Genomic DNA, 13,734 nt, shown 5'->3' on the forward strand with positions numbered 1-13,734 from the left:
ATAGAACATGGGCTCTTCTGCCTCGGTTGGAATCCCAGTTCTGCCTCTTAATAGTTGTGTGACCTGGAGCAGGTTACTTGGCCTCTCTGTGCTTCAGTTTCCTCAACTGTAAAATAAAGATGATAGAGGTATTTACATCTGGCATTAAATGAGTTACTACATATTAAATATATTGAATATGCTCAATAAAATTGTTGTTGATTTTGTTATTTTTTTAAAGTGGTTCTGTATTCATGGATATAATTATTGTGATCCATGAATAGCTTCTATAAATATAACTCCTGTTGTTGAAATTAGAAGATAAAGCATCAGTGGGACTAATGTTTTTAAATAAATAAGAAATGCCCAGTTTGGTGTTGTCTTTTTTATAGTTACAGGTTTTTGTTTTGTTTTGTTTTGCAACCTGTTGGGGGAAAGTGCATTTGAATAAGATGGTATTATTTATTAGCTGAGTAACCTCGTGCATACTGCTAATGTTCTGGCATGGAAATCAGAGCCTTGAATTTTAATCCCAGGTCTTCCATTCACTGTCTGTGGTTTTGGGCGTCCTTTCTGTAGTTTCTCCGTATCGCACATCAGTGGCTGTTATTAGATGCCTTCAAGATTCTTCATATTTATAAATTCTACAGTTCCAACGATTTTTTATGCCTGCTTTATGACTCTTCGTTTCCCCTTTTCTACCTACTCATCTAATCCATTGAGAATGGGATTGTGGGAAGACTCTCCCACAATTTGCAACTTTACAGTACAGGGAATACCATGTATATATCTAAGTGGTTAAGGGCCGGGGCTTTGGGTTTGGGTCCAGCTCTGCCATTTATGAAACTTGTTATTTATAATCTCTCTAAATTCATTCACCTTTAATAAGACTACGTACCTCAAGGGTTGAACATGTTAATACATGTAAAATGCTTAGCGCAATGCCTGGAATATAGAAAGTGACAATTAGTGGTATTATTACTGTTATTATTAAAATGCCAGGCACTGTAAAGCACACAAAAACTAACAGGCCCCTTTTTCTTTATTTTGCTCCATCGGCTCTGGAGAATTTTTCTGCCACTTGTTTGTTAACTGGCTTGTTAACTTTACCTATCATATATCCTCTTTAAAATGGGTTAGTAAAAGTCTTCCCATTAAAAAGCTTTTTGTAAAAAAAAAAAAAAAAGACAGAAGGATAAATGAATTATAGGAAAGTTTAGCTGTTTGTTAATTTTCAATCAAATAAGGACTATAATAAATATGGCCCTCAAAAGTGGTTTATTCCACTTTGAGAGTATCAGATTAAAAGCTATCAGGACATTGCTTTTGAGGCTCAGAAAGGTTAAGTAGCTTCTCTAAGATAACACAGCTACTAAGAGACAAAATATGATTTTGAGCCTGTGTGTGGCTTAGAACTCCTGTGCAAGTTGAATCATTTCTCAGGCCTCGGTTTTCTGGTGATTAAAATGAGATGCCCTCTTCCTAGGCTTCTGTAGAGGTTGAAATACTACACATTAATGGGATTCAAGTGTTAAGCACTTTGCTTAGTGCACAACATATTTGACATTGGCTGTGTTGCTTCCCTAGTACCACATGAACTTAAACCAAGGTTTGTTATTCACGTAACAGGACTCTCAGGAACCTGTCAGATAATACATTTGGGTGAGCTGGACACCACAAACCACATCTGGAGAGGGAGCTGCTATGCTCAACCCTGGCCAAAAGTTGCCATGAAGGAAGTCTAGCCCATTGTTTCCAGCTCTTACAATCTAAATTTTTATTAAGTGGCATCTCCCAATTTCTAATATTGTCAACTACGATTTATTTATAAGCACTGTTTTGATGAACAAAATACATCCACCACCTTACAACCTTCAATTTAAGTTAAGTGACAAGGGCTGGCCTTTTTATTGCTAGCAACTATGAAATCAGCCCTCTGAGCACCCAGAGCAGCCATCCTCACCGGGAGCAAAGGGCTTGGTGAGTATTTCACAAGGATTTGCCATTGTAGGCATAAAACTGTAGCACTTTTTTCTCCCCAGTTCATCTGCACCGCCCTTCTCCAGCTTGTGTGTATCTTATCACATCACAGAGTGAGGTGTTTGTTCAGAACCCCTCTCCCCCAAATGTCAGCTTTTCTTTTGGCTATTGTATTGCCATTGATGGGAACATCAGTGATTATGAGTTGATGACTTTATCGTATTAATGACATCAATACCTTTGGAAACCTTTTGCCTTGGTTTAGGTATAGATTCTTGTGGTATCTCATAAAGATGCTTTTAGTTACAAGAAGCAGAATCCAACTCAAATTAGCTTAAAAGAAAGGAACAAAAGGATTTATCGAAGCAATACAGGAATGTTTCACAGAAACCAAGCATAAAACTTCACACAGACCTGTGGAAGGGACTAGAAGTGACGGGAAGACATTAGGAACCTGACAACAGTTCTCTCCAGCTTTTCCTCTCAGGCTGCATGATTTCTCTTGCCTCCTTCTAGCTACTTGTCTTCTTCGTTCTCTCTGCAGATGGCTTTTCTTTTTCTCCACACACAGCAGCTATTGTCTGCCCCATAGCAACCACGTTTTCATCTACTCAAACTGAACTCTATATTCCCTGAACTGAGGTTCTAATTGGGTCAGGTGTTCATCCCTGGTTCAACCAACTGAGGACAAAGGAGCAGGACCAAGTTGTACAAATATGGCCACTACTGCCATATTTGTCATGAGATGGGCAGACACACCAAAACAAACAAACAAAAATTTACTATTAAATTCTCTAAGACAAATTTATGTGTTTACAAGAGGAACATTGACTAGTCTGAGGGAGGGTGAAAGCAAAAAGGAAGGGAAAAAAAGATGCTTTTTTTAAAATCAGGAAATACATTCATTTAGATTATGAAACAACAGAGTAGCTTGAAATATTTTATGAAATATTCCTTAATGGAATGAAATATTTTGAAATATTCCTTAATGGATTCATACTGTGTGAATTGATCTTTTGAGTATTATCTTATTACATCTTTCTGTAGGTCATGTATTTGAGATTTGCTTATGTGGGTTTTATGAAAGAAATAAAATGATTAGAACTGACATTTATTTCTTTCCTCTCATAGTATAGAAGGTTAGAAAATAAGATGACTTTTTTTTCAATTAGAGTTTAATTTAAATCTTGATTTTGCTGTTTTTCTTGCCCAGGTAACTTTGAATAAATTACCTTAAACTCTATACCTTGGTTTTCTTATCTGTAAAATGGGAATGTATAGATTTTTGTGGAGCTTTAATGAGGTAATATACATAAAGTACTCAACTTAGTGCCTCGAACAAACAAAGATTTGTTCCTTTTCCCCTTGCCACCAAAAGTGTGTATTTGGCCTTGGCTTTGCAGAGGACGTAATCAGGGGCCCTAGGATAACATACAGCTTGCCCAGTTACCTCTTAGTACTACTCCAAGTGGTTCTTATGGGCCACTTCTCCATAATACTATAGCCTAACCAACTGAGTTAGTTTTTAGACTTTCAGAACAGAGCTCAATCAGAAAATGTAAGTGCAATAATTAGTATTTTTCACATTAAAAATAGGTTGCTTATCTCACTCTGAGCCTCAATTTCCTCATGTGTGAAATTGAGGATAATAACACTAATCCTAGAGATGATACATATAAAGCAATGCTAAGTACATTGTTCATGTTCAGTAATGGAGGCTATTTTCCTTTAAATTAGGTTTATGTGTATCCGAGTTTCTAGGTTTTATAGTCTGGAACAACAGCTGAGAGACAAAATGCTGCCCATGCTTTTCAAAAGTGACCCAGCAATTACATATCTGTGGGCAAAGCTGTATGTGCGAAGTTCATTGTGACATTGCTTTTAGTAGCAAAAGACTGGAAACACCCTAAGTGTTTCTCAGCAGGAGACTCATTAAATCATTATATGTCCACACAGTGATTCGATACCATGGAACCTAGAACCGTCGAAAAGAATGAGGTTGGTCTATATGTGTTGTCATTGGAAAGATCTCCGAGAATTAGCATAATTCTTTCTACTCACACTGAAAACAGGAAACACACACACACACACACATACACACACACCCCACATACACAGACCCACACATACAGAGTCATATATATATATAGGTATGCATAAAATTTCTGGACAGTTACACACAGAGAACAGATATTAAGAGTACTTGCTTCATTTTCAGAACAATATGGCCAATATAATAGTATTAAAGTAAAACGTTAATATGAATATGTTTTTTATAATGTAAAAATTCATATAAAGGCAGTCTGTGAGTATTCTCAAACTGACAGGGTGGTAATTACAGCAGATAAAGTGATTTGAAGCATGAGTTAATCAAGGGGAAGCATTGCATTATATGTATTATTTAAATATTTTACAAAGAACATTTCCTGGTATTGCAATTATAAGTGAGAAAAATTAAATACACTTGGAAATTTATACATCGAACTGCTCTTAACTTTGTGTCTTAACAGTTCTTAACTGTTCTTAATTATAGTAGTGATATACTTACAAAGGGGGGGCAAAGGTTTCAAAAATGGAGACTTTCAATTTTAACTTTAGAATCTTATGTTTTTCTTCTTATAATTACGCATGTATTGTATATATTAAAATATACCAATGAATAAAGTCATTTTCATTTAAAAAGATAAAATATTAATTCAAGAAAAAATATAGTAGTTTCCTCTGGGGAGGAAACCTACTTTTCATAGTATAATCTTGTGTGTAGTAAATAGGTATTATTTTTTCAATATATTGAGTTGTCACTGCTTTTTATTCTTTCCTTCTTTTAAATCCAAGAGCTAAAAGAATTTTTTTAATTAAAAAATAAATCCAAGAGCTAATGCCATGTAATAAATGTTTATGACAAATCCTGTTAATTAACTCAATTGAAGCCATTTTTAGACTGAGCATATCACATGTGAAATAAAAGATAAATCAAGTTCATGGGTTTTCCTGCCAGCCCTGGCCCTGACACCACTCTTGCTATCTTGTCCCTACAGATGACAGAAGGCAGGCACTGCCAGGTGCACCTCCTGGATGATAGGAGACTGGAGCTGCTGGTTCAGGTAAGTAATGCCCACACAGGGTCAGCCCATCCTGGTTCCCTCTGTGAGCCTTACAGCCTGTGTTTAGGCTGCTCACTTATCTGTGCCTCAAAGCCAGTGACCCAGGATTGAGAGGAGAAAGATAACTTTGAAGTCAGAAAACCTGGTCTATATATAAGAGTAACTATAATTTGGTGACATGTATTCAGAGATGCTTGGGTTCCAGTCTTAGCTTTGACACTCACTAGATATGTGACCCTGGGCAAGTGACTTTACTTCTTTAAACCTCTCGTTGGTAAATTGGGGAACATAATGCTTCCCTGAAAGGGTTATCATGAACTGAAAATCTGCCACTCTCCTGCTACATGACATTCTCTAAGTTAAGTACCCAGTTTCATAACTGTGAACTGGGATTAAGATTGCCTAGTCTTCCTCAGAATTATGGTTCAAATCAAGCTAGATTATATATGGTAATGAAATCTCTTTGTAAAATATTTGGGATTATATGAATGATGAAATTTCAATGGTTGATGCTTCTCCCTTTAGCTACCTAACACTCTACCAAGAGTCTTAAAAATTGTGGAAGTCCCCACTGACAACCACACCTATAGTTGTGGCTAGAATTCTCTCCTTTGACGAAACCTAAATTTTTCTCCCTTCTAAGACTTGTCCCTAGCCCATTATACATAGGCTTCAATTAGAATGGATATAGTACAGTCAACAATAGTTTCACCAGAGCAAACATTTTAGTCTAGATTTCTGTTTATTTGTTTTTCCTTCCTTCCTTCCTTTCTCCCTCCCTTCCTTCCTTCCTTCCTTCCTTCCTCCCTCCCTCCCTCCCCCCTCTCCCTCCCTTTCCCTCTCTTTTTCCTCTCATCATGGGTATTCTTTCTTCCTCAAAAGCAAACATTCAACCCTCAAACCATTATAATGAACCCTAAACTGTTTGGCTCAAAGTCAAATCCAGCATCCACTATCACTCCAGACATTCTGGCTGATTCCAAACCATAGTTTTTCCTATCAGGTCCAGTGCTCCCTAAAAGCTCATAGATTAGGTATTTCTAACTAGATGCTCAGTATTAGTGATGATGATCTATCTATACAGTGAGTACAGTTACTCTCTAGAGAGAAATAAAAAGCTTAGGCTTTGGAATCAGACAGACTGGGTTCAAATCTCTGCCCTTCCTAACTGTAACATCAAGCAATGTGCTTAATTTCTCTTGGCCTTGGTTGTCTCATCTATAAAATGGAAGCAAGAACCCTACCTCATAGGCTTATTGTAAGAATGAAATGAGATAATAGATGTGAGGAGTTCGGCACAATAAATGGTTGGTTGTTGTTGTTGTTGTTGTTGTTGGTTCTCTCCGTGACCATTCCCTGCCACAGCCTTGGGTCTTGATCCTCTTCAACTGGCACCTACCAGACAAAGGTAGTCCTACAATCCAGACAGTGAGGTGTTGAATATTCTTTGTCTTGGTCATTAGCACCATATTAAATAAAAAAAGAGTATTTTTCCAAAATACTAATGCATTAGTAAGCACAGGTTTACCTTAGAAGAAAAAAAGTAAGGTACTGGACTGAATTGCAAATATATGAAAATGATGATCTCATTGACATTTCCTCTCCTTCCCAGTCTCTTAGAGACTGGTCAATAGTAGAGTAACCAATGCAGCAAAAGGGAGTCAGTATTTAAAAACAAACAAAAGCTGCTTTAAACTATTTGGGGCAGAGGAAGGTGGTAGCAATAAGAGAGAGAGGCAACCAAATCGTTTCTAATCATATGTTTATCTTGACAGCCCAAACTTTTATCAAGAGAGTTGCTGGACCTCGTGGCTTCACATTTCAACCTGAAAGAAAAAGAGTACTTTGGAATCACATTTACAGATGACACGTAAGTGTTTTTCCAATAGTTTCTATTTATTTACCTTTTGTCTGGACCACCTACTCGCTGTCATTCACAATTAGCAAAAAACAAAAAAAAAAGGAAGGGGGAGAATGCTCCAATAACTAGAGTATATCCTGCTTAGTTAAAGATTTTTTAATGCAAGATTTTTCTCCTAGGAGTATTGCAAAAGGAAAAGAAAAGAAATATTGACCGTTTTAAGAATTCAAAATATCGTCCTAAGTGTTTTAGAAATTTGTTGTAATGAGTTTATTATTTTGAATGCAGTTGTGCTTGCTTATTTAGCTTATGTATCAGTGATGGAAGTACTAGATTGTCATTCATTCAGATCTTGAAACCAAATAATGTTTTGGTGTTGGTGGCAAGAAAGTTTAAAGGCAAATTTATAGCCCACCCGTAAACTATGTATATAGTTTAATAAGGAATGAATATTTTAACTTCCATGTAGGTCCATTTTATGTTACATCCTCACTATCTTTTTTCTTTTACTTCTTTTTTTATTCTAAGTTGGATATTGTATATATTTATCAACAATTTAAGTTCTCTCTGAAATGAGGCAGGTATATAACAATAAATTTGTGAGAATTTAAAACTTCATGTAAGCAAATGTTTGTACTTAACAGCTCTTTTCTGTGTGTGTGCGCGCCTGTGTCTATGTTCATCTGTGTGTGTGTGTGTGTGTGTGTGTGTGTGTCTGTTTTATAGCAAGCCAATTTGCCTATATTATATGCAGCCTGATACATTAACGAGGAATACTTCCCTTTCCCAGGGATAATTTCCAAAGATTTCTTCAAATATTAAAATTCAGGAAAATGTGTTCCAGACACAAAATATATTGGCCAACCATCCAGCATTCTTTCCATAACTCTCCCAATTTAAAGATTCTTTTAGTTCTTCAGCTTAACCAGGCATAAAATACTCTCAAGAAGGGGTTAATTTGTTTTCCATACCTTGTGGCTTCTGACTGTTTCCAGCCTGGGTGGGCTACAAGCCTGGGACCTCCTGGAAATGCCAGTGGGCTCAGGACTTAGACTGGGTAAAACCAAATAACTGAGTTGTCAGGAGACATGGAAAAACCTGAAAACTTTGATTCTGAACTCAGGATATTTTAAGAATAAGGTTTGACAAAGCAGAAAAAAGTGCACTCAGCATCACCCACCTCACTTTGAATCACAAAATTATCTGTTCACTCAACAACTATTTGGGACCTTGTATGATCAGTCCTCTGCTGGATGAAATAGGAAATGCATATGTCCATCGACCACATGCTCTAGCAGGAAAGACAGTAGTAGTGCATGTGAATCAGGGATTAAAACACACACGTAGGTTGAATATGAATGTGAGTGAAATAATAGCTAACAGTATGACATAAAATCATAAATACCTAATCAGTAAGTGCTTTGAACACTATAATTTAAAAAGGTCACATAGAGTAGAGGCTAAAAGCATGAATACTAGAGTAATTTATTCATTCAACAAATATTTCTTGAGTGCCCATCACATACTAGGCATTGTTCTAAATCCAGCTGTGAACATCTCAGACAAGATTGTTATGTTCATAGAGCTTATATTGCAATGGCATAATCTAGCTGAACAAGTAAAAAAATAGATAAATGGCAAAATATCAGAAATGATAGGCGCTTTGGAGAACATAAAATAAAAGGCCAAAATCAAGAAAATCTGGGGTGCAATTTTAGATGGGGTGAGCTAGGAAGGTTTCTAGGAAGAGATGCATAATAAGAAGCAAGAAGCAGTTTTGTAAATTTTGAAGAGGCATTCCAGATAAATGCAGTGTAAAAGGTGGGACTGAGCTTGACTTTTTTTTTTTTTTTTTTTTTGAGAAAGGAAAAGAAAAAAAAGGCCAGTGCAGCTAAAATATAGAGAGTAAGAGGCAAAATGGAACAAGATAGGGTTGAGAGGGAGGCGGAGGGAATTTGGTAGCTGTGTGATCTTTGGTCAATTATTTAACATCTCTGACACAAGTTTTCTCATCTGTACAATGGCCCTAATAATAGTACCCATATAATAAGTACTACATAAGGCACATATAATAGGGCACTAGTATTATGTACTTTTAAATCATATAAGTATGTAAAGCCCATAGTACAGGCACACAGTAAGTGGGAGCTGCCATCCTGTTGATCAGTGTTCAGAAGGAAGCTAGAGGAGGACTGGTACGGGAATCACATAGGAGGTAACTAAAATTGGACCTGGCAGGGCAGGGAGATTTTAGATAGAAGGGAGAGGAGGTAACACTCCAGGGAAGAGTCATTTGTGGTCCAGTGCATGGACGTGATAATGCACGTGGTACATTTACCCAATAGCGAGGAGACTGACCTGATCACAGAGTAAGATACAAAAGGGACAAAATCGAAAGTGAGCCCTATGAGTCATGTAGATGTGAGAGGCCCCCCTCAGCCACTGAAGGATATTATGTAGAGGAGTGGCATGATTTAGGACTGTGGTGTCACAAGTTCCCCAGGCTACAAGGTTCATGGTGGGCTGGAAAAGAGGATCCGGTCCACATAGAAAGTTTCTGGGAAAGTTCCAGGCTCAGGTGAGCATAACCAGACAGTGCATAAATCAGATGTTCAGACTGTAAGAGCTTTTCTTCAGAAAGAAATAATATGAATGACTTCCTTTAATGACCTGGGCCACTTTTCCCCTCTCCTGCCCTGAGATTTCTCTCTAAATCTTCTGTTGAGGGAAGAATGTCTCACTCAAGCACCTCCTCCAGTCATCTCCTGTGGCGGCAGTGGCCAGTGTTATAGTCTTTCCGAGAAGCCTGGCTCCAAAATGTCCTCTATGCACTCTCTTGCAAGTGACAGCAGAGTCTATTTTTGAATTATGACCAGTTTGGAAGGTGTCTTCTGGCTCTAGCTATGTTTATTTTCAGAAGAAGTATGCACTGGGCTTTTGGGGAGGGGTAATGAGTGGGAATTGGCCATTCCCACCGTTCTGGGGAACAGGTCTGGAAAATTGTTTCTGTCTAGGGGTGTCTCCTTGGAATGTCTTGGTCACAAGCCTAGTTCTTTTTCTTTGTCTGGTAAATATTTTTGGAAAGTATTTTCTTTCAGCTCTCCCCTTTCCCTACCCCCACCATAAAACCACTGAGTCGGATCCCTCCCAGGATGCTGTGTGAATTGCATTTTCCAGCCTAGATGCCACATCAGCCGTTTGCCTTTGGTGAACGTCTCTAAATAGAATAAGGCAAAGCTGAAGGGACACTTTGTCAATAAAACTAGCTAATGTCTATACCCCACTCCACAGGCCAAGAAGAGAAATGGAAAAATAGAATCGTGTGGTTACATAATGAAAGTAATGATGGTGACCAACAAAAATCAATCCATGGTCCTGTTAGGGGGAGTGGGGCAGAGTTCTGAGACTCACCCAGTTAGTTCTGGTGTTCTGTGTGCAGGGTGAGTCCTTCACCCCTAGAGGGCAGTCGCCGCCCTCCTGAGACAGTGACCCTTCATAAGGGTTCCCATTTCTTTCAACACATTTCATGTTTTTACTTCCCTTCCTTTGAAAGGATCTTCTGAATAAGCTTTGTTTATGAAGGCATAACAAATAGGTTTTACAACACCATTATGACTTTTGATCACCTTCCCCATCTGATGGGCCTGAGATGATGGGCCTTATGTCATTTATAACAACTTATTTATCTTCATAATATCCCTTAAAGAAAAGCCAGGGACAGATATCAGAAGCCTCGTTTTTAATTACAGAAACAAAGACATATTTTTTTCAGCGCTAAAACCAGTAAGCTACAGAGATCAAGCCAAAAGGTATAAAAGCTGATTCAACCCTCTAATTTCATTTTCTCCTGTATTGAAAGCCCTAGGTTGAAATCCCCACTCTGTCACTTTCCTTGCAGACTTGTTATTAACATCACACATAAAAAGTTCCAGCTTGGCTGAGACTGAGTGGTTGGTCAATAAAGATTAGCTCTTAGTAGTAGTATTAACATCAGTTTTATTTATGTCCACTTTTCTTACCTATTTATAATGAATAGAGCTTAGAGTGTTCTGATTTTTAAAAAATTGTTTACTGAAAGACAAAAATAGGTTGGCAAATGTCTTCTGGCCCATTATAGGTTTTGTTAGAATTTGACACCCCACCGCTATCAGCATGTTCTTAAGTTTTATGCCAACGAGCATAATAGAGTCTATGCCCTCTGGGAATTTACAGTCCAAAGCTGATCAACTAATTGAAAAACTTGGAAAAAGTCATGTAAGCAGTCCTGAGCCACAGTATCATCAACGTTTGCATCTCTTAGAGGTCAAAATTTAGGAAGAACTATTCATAGCCATGAACTTGGTGAGTCTGTTGAGTAGATAAAGAAATATGTATGCTTAAATATTAGAAAGTCCATAATATATATACAGAAACAGCACCCAGGAGGTGTTCAAATCTGTACTTTTAAGAAAGCTATAGTATTGTTATCTGTGTCTGTCTGATTTAATTAAATGACCAGAAGTTTTCTTCTTCATGACTATCTAAAATATTTCAGATTTCATATTTAATAAGAACTTAAAGATTAATATATTTAATGTCACCTGGTTTTTTACTTCTAAAGGCAGAGTTCCTTGTTTATCCTCTCAGATATATATATTTATATATTTATATGTTTGCATATATATGTATCTTTTAATTTTTTTAAATAGTGATATATTATACTCAGTGTTATGCATCTTGCTTTTTTATTTAACATCATATCTTAGAAATTGTTCAAAATAAGGTTATAAAGATAGTCTCAATCTTTCATATGCCTGTATTGTATTTCAACACTCAGTTTAAATTCATTTTTTAAAACAATACCCTGTTGGACATTTAGATTGTTTTGTGCCTTTTCGCTATCACAAACAACGTTTCAGTGAGTGACTTTATATGTAGGCCATTTTCCACATGTGCAAGTTTATCTTCATAAACTCCTGGAAATGGAAATGCTGGTTCAGAGGCAGGTGCTTTTATAATTTTGGTATAAATTGCTAACTTGTCTTCATTACTGATTGTAACAGGTTATACACCTACTATCAGCATATTGGAGTAACTTTCTCCACAGCTTCGCCAACACTGTGTAATATTGAACCTTCTTCTGATTTTCTGTTTAATCCTTTTACTTTGCTTTGTTCTCACAGAGGTCAGCAGAACTGGCTACAGTTAGATCACCGAGTTCTTGACCATGATTTGCCCAAGAAACCAGGTCCAACCATTTTGCAGTTTGCTGTGAGGTATGTATCCATAGACACATTGAGCATCCCCACCTCCCTTTTAAAAAAGAAAAAATTCTGGCGATGAGAGATAGAAAATAAAAGAAGTGTCCTATCAAAACATTAGTATGTGAAAGAAATTCTCTGCTTTCTTAGTCTGGGGACCAAGTTACCATAGATACAGTATAGAACTATTTTCTTTGAAGATGAAGTATAGAATCACCTTCCTTTATTACTCAAATGCTCAGTTTGAGCCCCATGATCAATTTAAAGCTGAAAAAAGGTAGGTAATATATTTTAATACATAAGTCTGTTTCTGACTCAGCATACTTTTGATTTTTATATTTGAAATATGGCAAACATTTGTTATTACATTTTATTTTCTAGAGACTATAGAAGTAATGGAATTTATACATTTTACACCTTTAATATGAATAGAAGATAAAATGCAAACAAATGCTCACTGAAGGAATGATCTTAACAGGGCAGAAATCTGAATTCAGCTTGCATTCAGAGAGACTGCTGGGTACAATGCTTGGAGTCCTTGTTCTCTGAGTTCTGCTTGAGCAAGTCTCTTAACCATACATATGGACCTCAATTATTTCTTCCTGAAATGGATGTATTAACTCAATTAATGATTTCTTAAAACCAGCCCATGTTGGAAATATTGTTTTACATTAATTATTTACACTCTAAGATAAATAAAATGTTATGAATAGTAACACTGAGTTCTTGTACCTAGCTTAAGAAATAAAACATTACCAATTTTGCTGAAAGCCCCTCTCCCGGGTATCCTGAATTTGATGAAAATTTTTGTTTTCCTGGTCTGAAGCCAATATAAAATAAGCTGCTATGATAGATTTATGCTAAATCTAAATATGTTTTCATAAAGCTCAATCAACCTGAAGAATATTCCTATATTCTGAGTTTATGTTATTTTTTTGGACGTTGAAATCTGCTTTGTTTTGACATGATATAGAAGTTTCTTATTTTTCCTTTTTGGGGCTTTTATACTATGATTACCTGGCAAAATCATGTTGATTTCCACAGTTTTGTTTTGTTTTGTTTTTTAACTTCAGTGTGCTCCATGAAATACAAAAATGTAGTAATAAGATGTCCTACCTTTTTTTTTAAGGATCTTTTTATATATGAATTGATGGCGAATTGTGGATGGTAGCTTCCTCTTATTCAGTAAACAAAGTGTTGACAACCTCCAATTTGTCGTTTGCTTTCTGCTTTGAAATCTGGTTTGAAAATTTCTTTCTTACCACCACAAATCATATTTTTAAACCCCATGAAGCAGGTAGCATAATGATGATTTGTCCAGGAGCATAGCTGATATGGAAAATGTACAGAAATCCTTTAAAAAAAATATAAGAGTTTCTTGGAAAGAATGTGAGTGCTTTTATCCATGAAAATGGAGAAAAAACTTAGCGGCTGCACACTTCAGTGTCCATGAACCAGAAAGACATGAGAACAAAGAACAAACATGAGCCAGAAAGCAATGGGGAAAAAAATGCATATTAGTAATTAAGTAGGGGTCAGAGAATAGAGAAATTTTAATTGTGTATTATGT

The 13,734-nt window shown here is 36.6% G+C and overlaps 1 protein-coding gene across 4 annotated transcripts in view; it reads left to right on the forward strand.

Moving 5' to 3' along the window:
* The window catches only part of FRMD4B (FERM domain containing 4B), a 307,013-nt gene that overhangs the window by 195,402 nt on the left and 97,877 nt on the right, over positions 1–13,734 (forward strand). For all 4 annotated transcript variants that reach the window (XM_015593792.2, XM_015593793.2, XM_006917659.3 and 1 more), the window contains 3 exons: positions 4,998–5,063; positions 6,839–6,933; positions 12,087–12,179. In XM_015593792.2, coding sequence (XP_015449278.1) covers positions 4,998–5,063; positions 6,839–6,933; positions 12,087–12,179 — 254 coding nt within the window. The remainder of the gene's footprint in view (positions 1–4,997; positions 5,064–6,838; positions 6,934–12,086; positions 12,180–13,734) is intronic.

Source organism: Pteropus alecto, unplaced genomic scaffold, assembly GCF_000325575.1.
Source record: "Pteropus alecto unplaced genomic scaffold, ASM32557v1 scaffold75, whole genome shotgun sequence".
Classification (NCBI taxonomy): domain Eukaryota; kingdom Metazoa; phylum Chordata; class Mammalia; order Chiroptera; family Pteropodidae; genus Pteropus; species Pteropus alecto.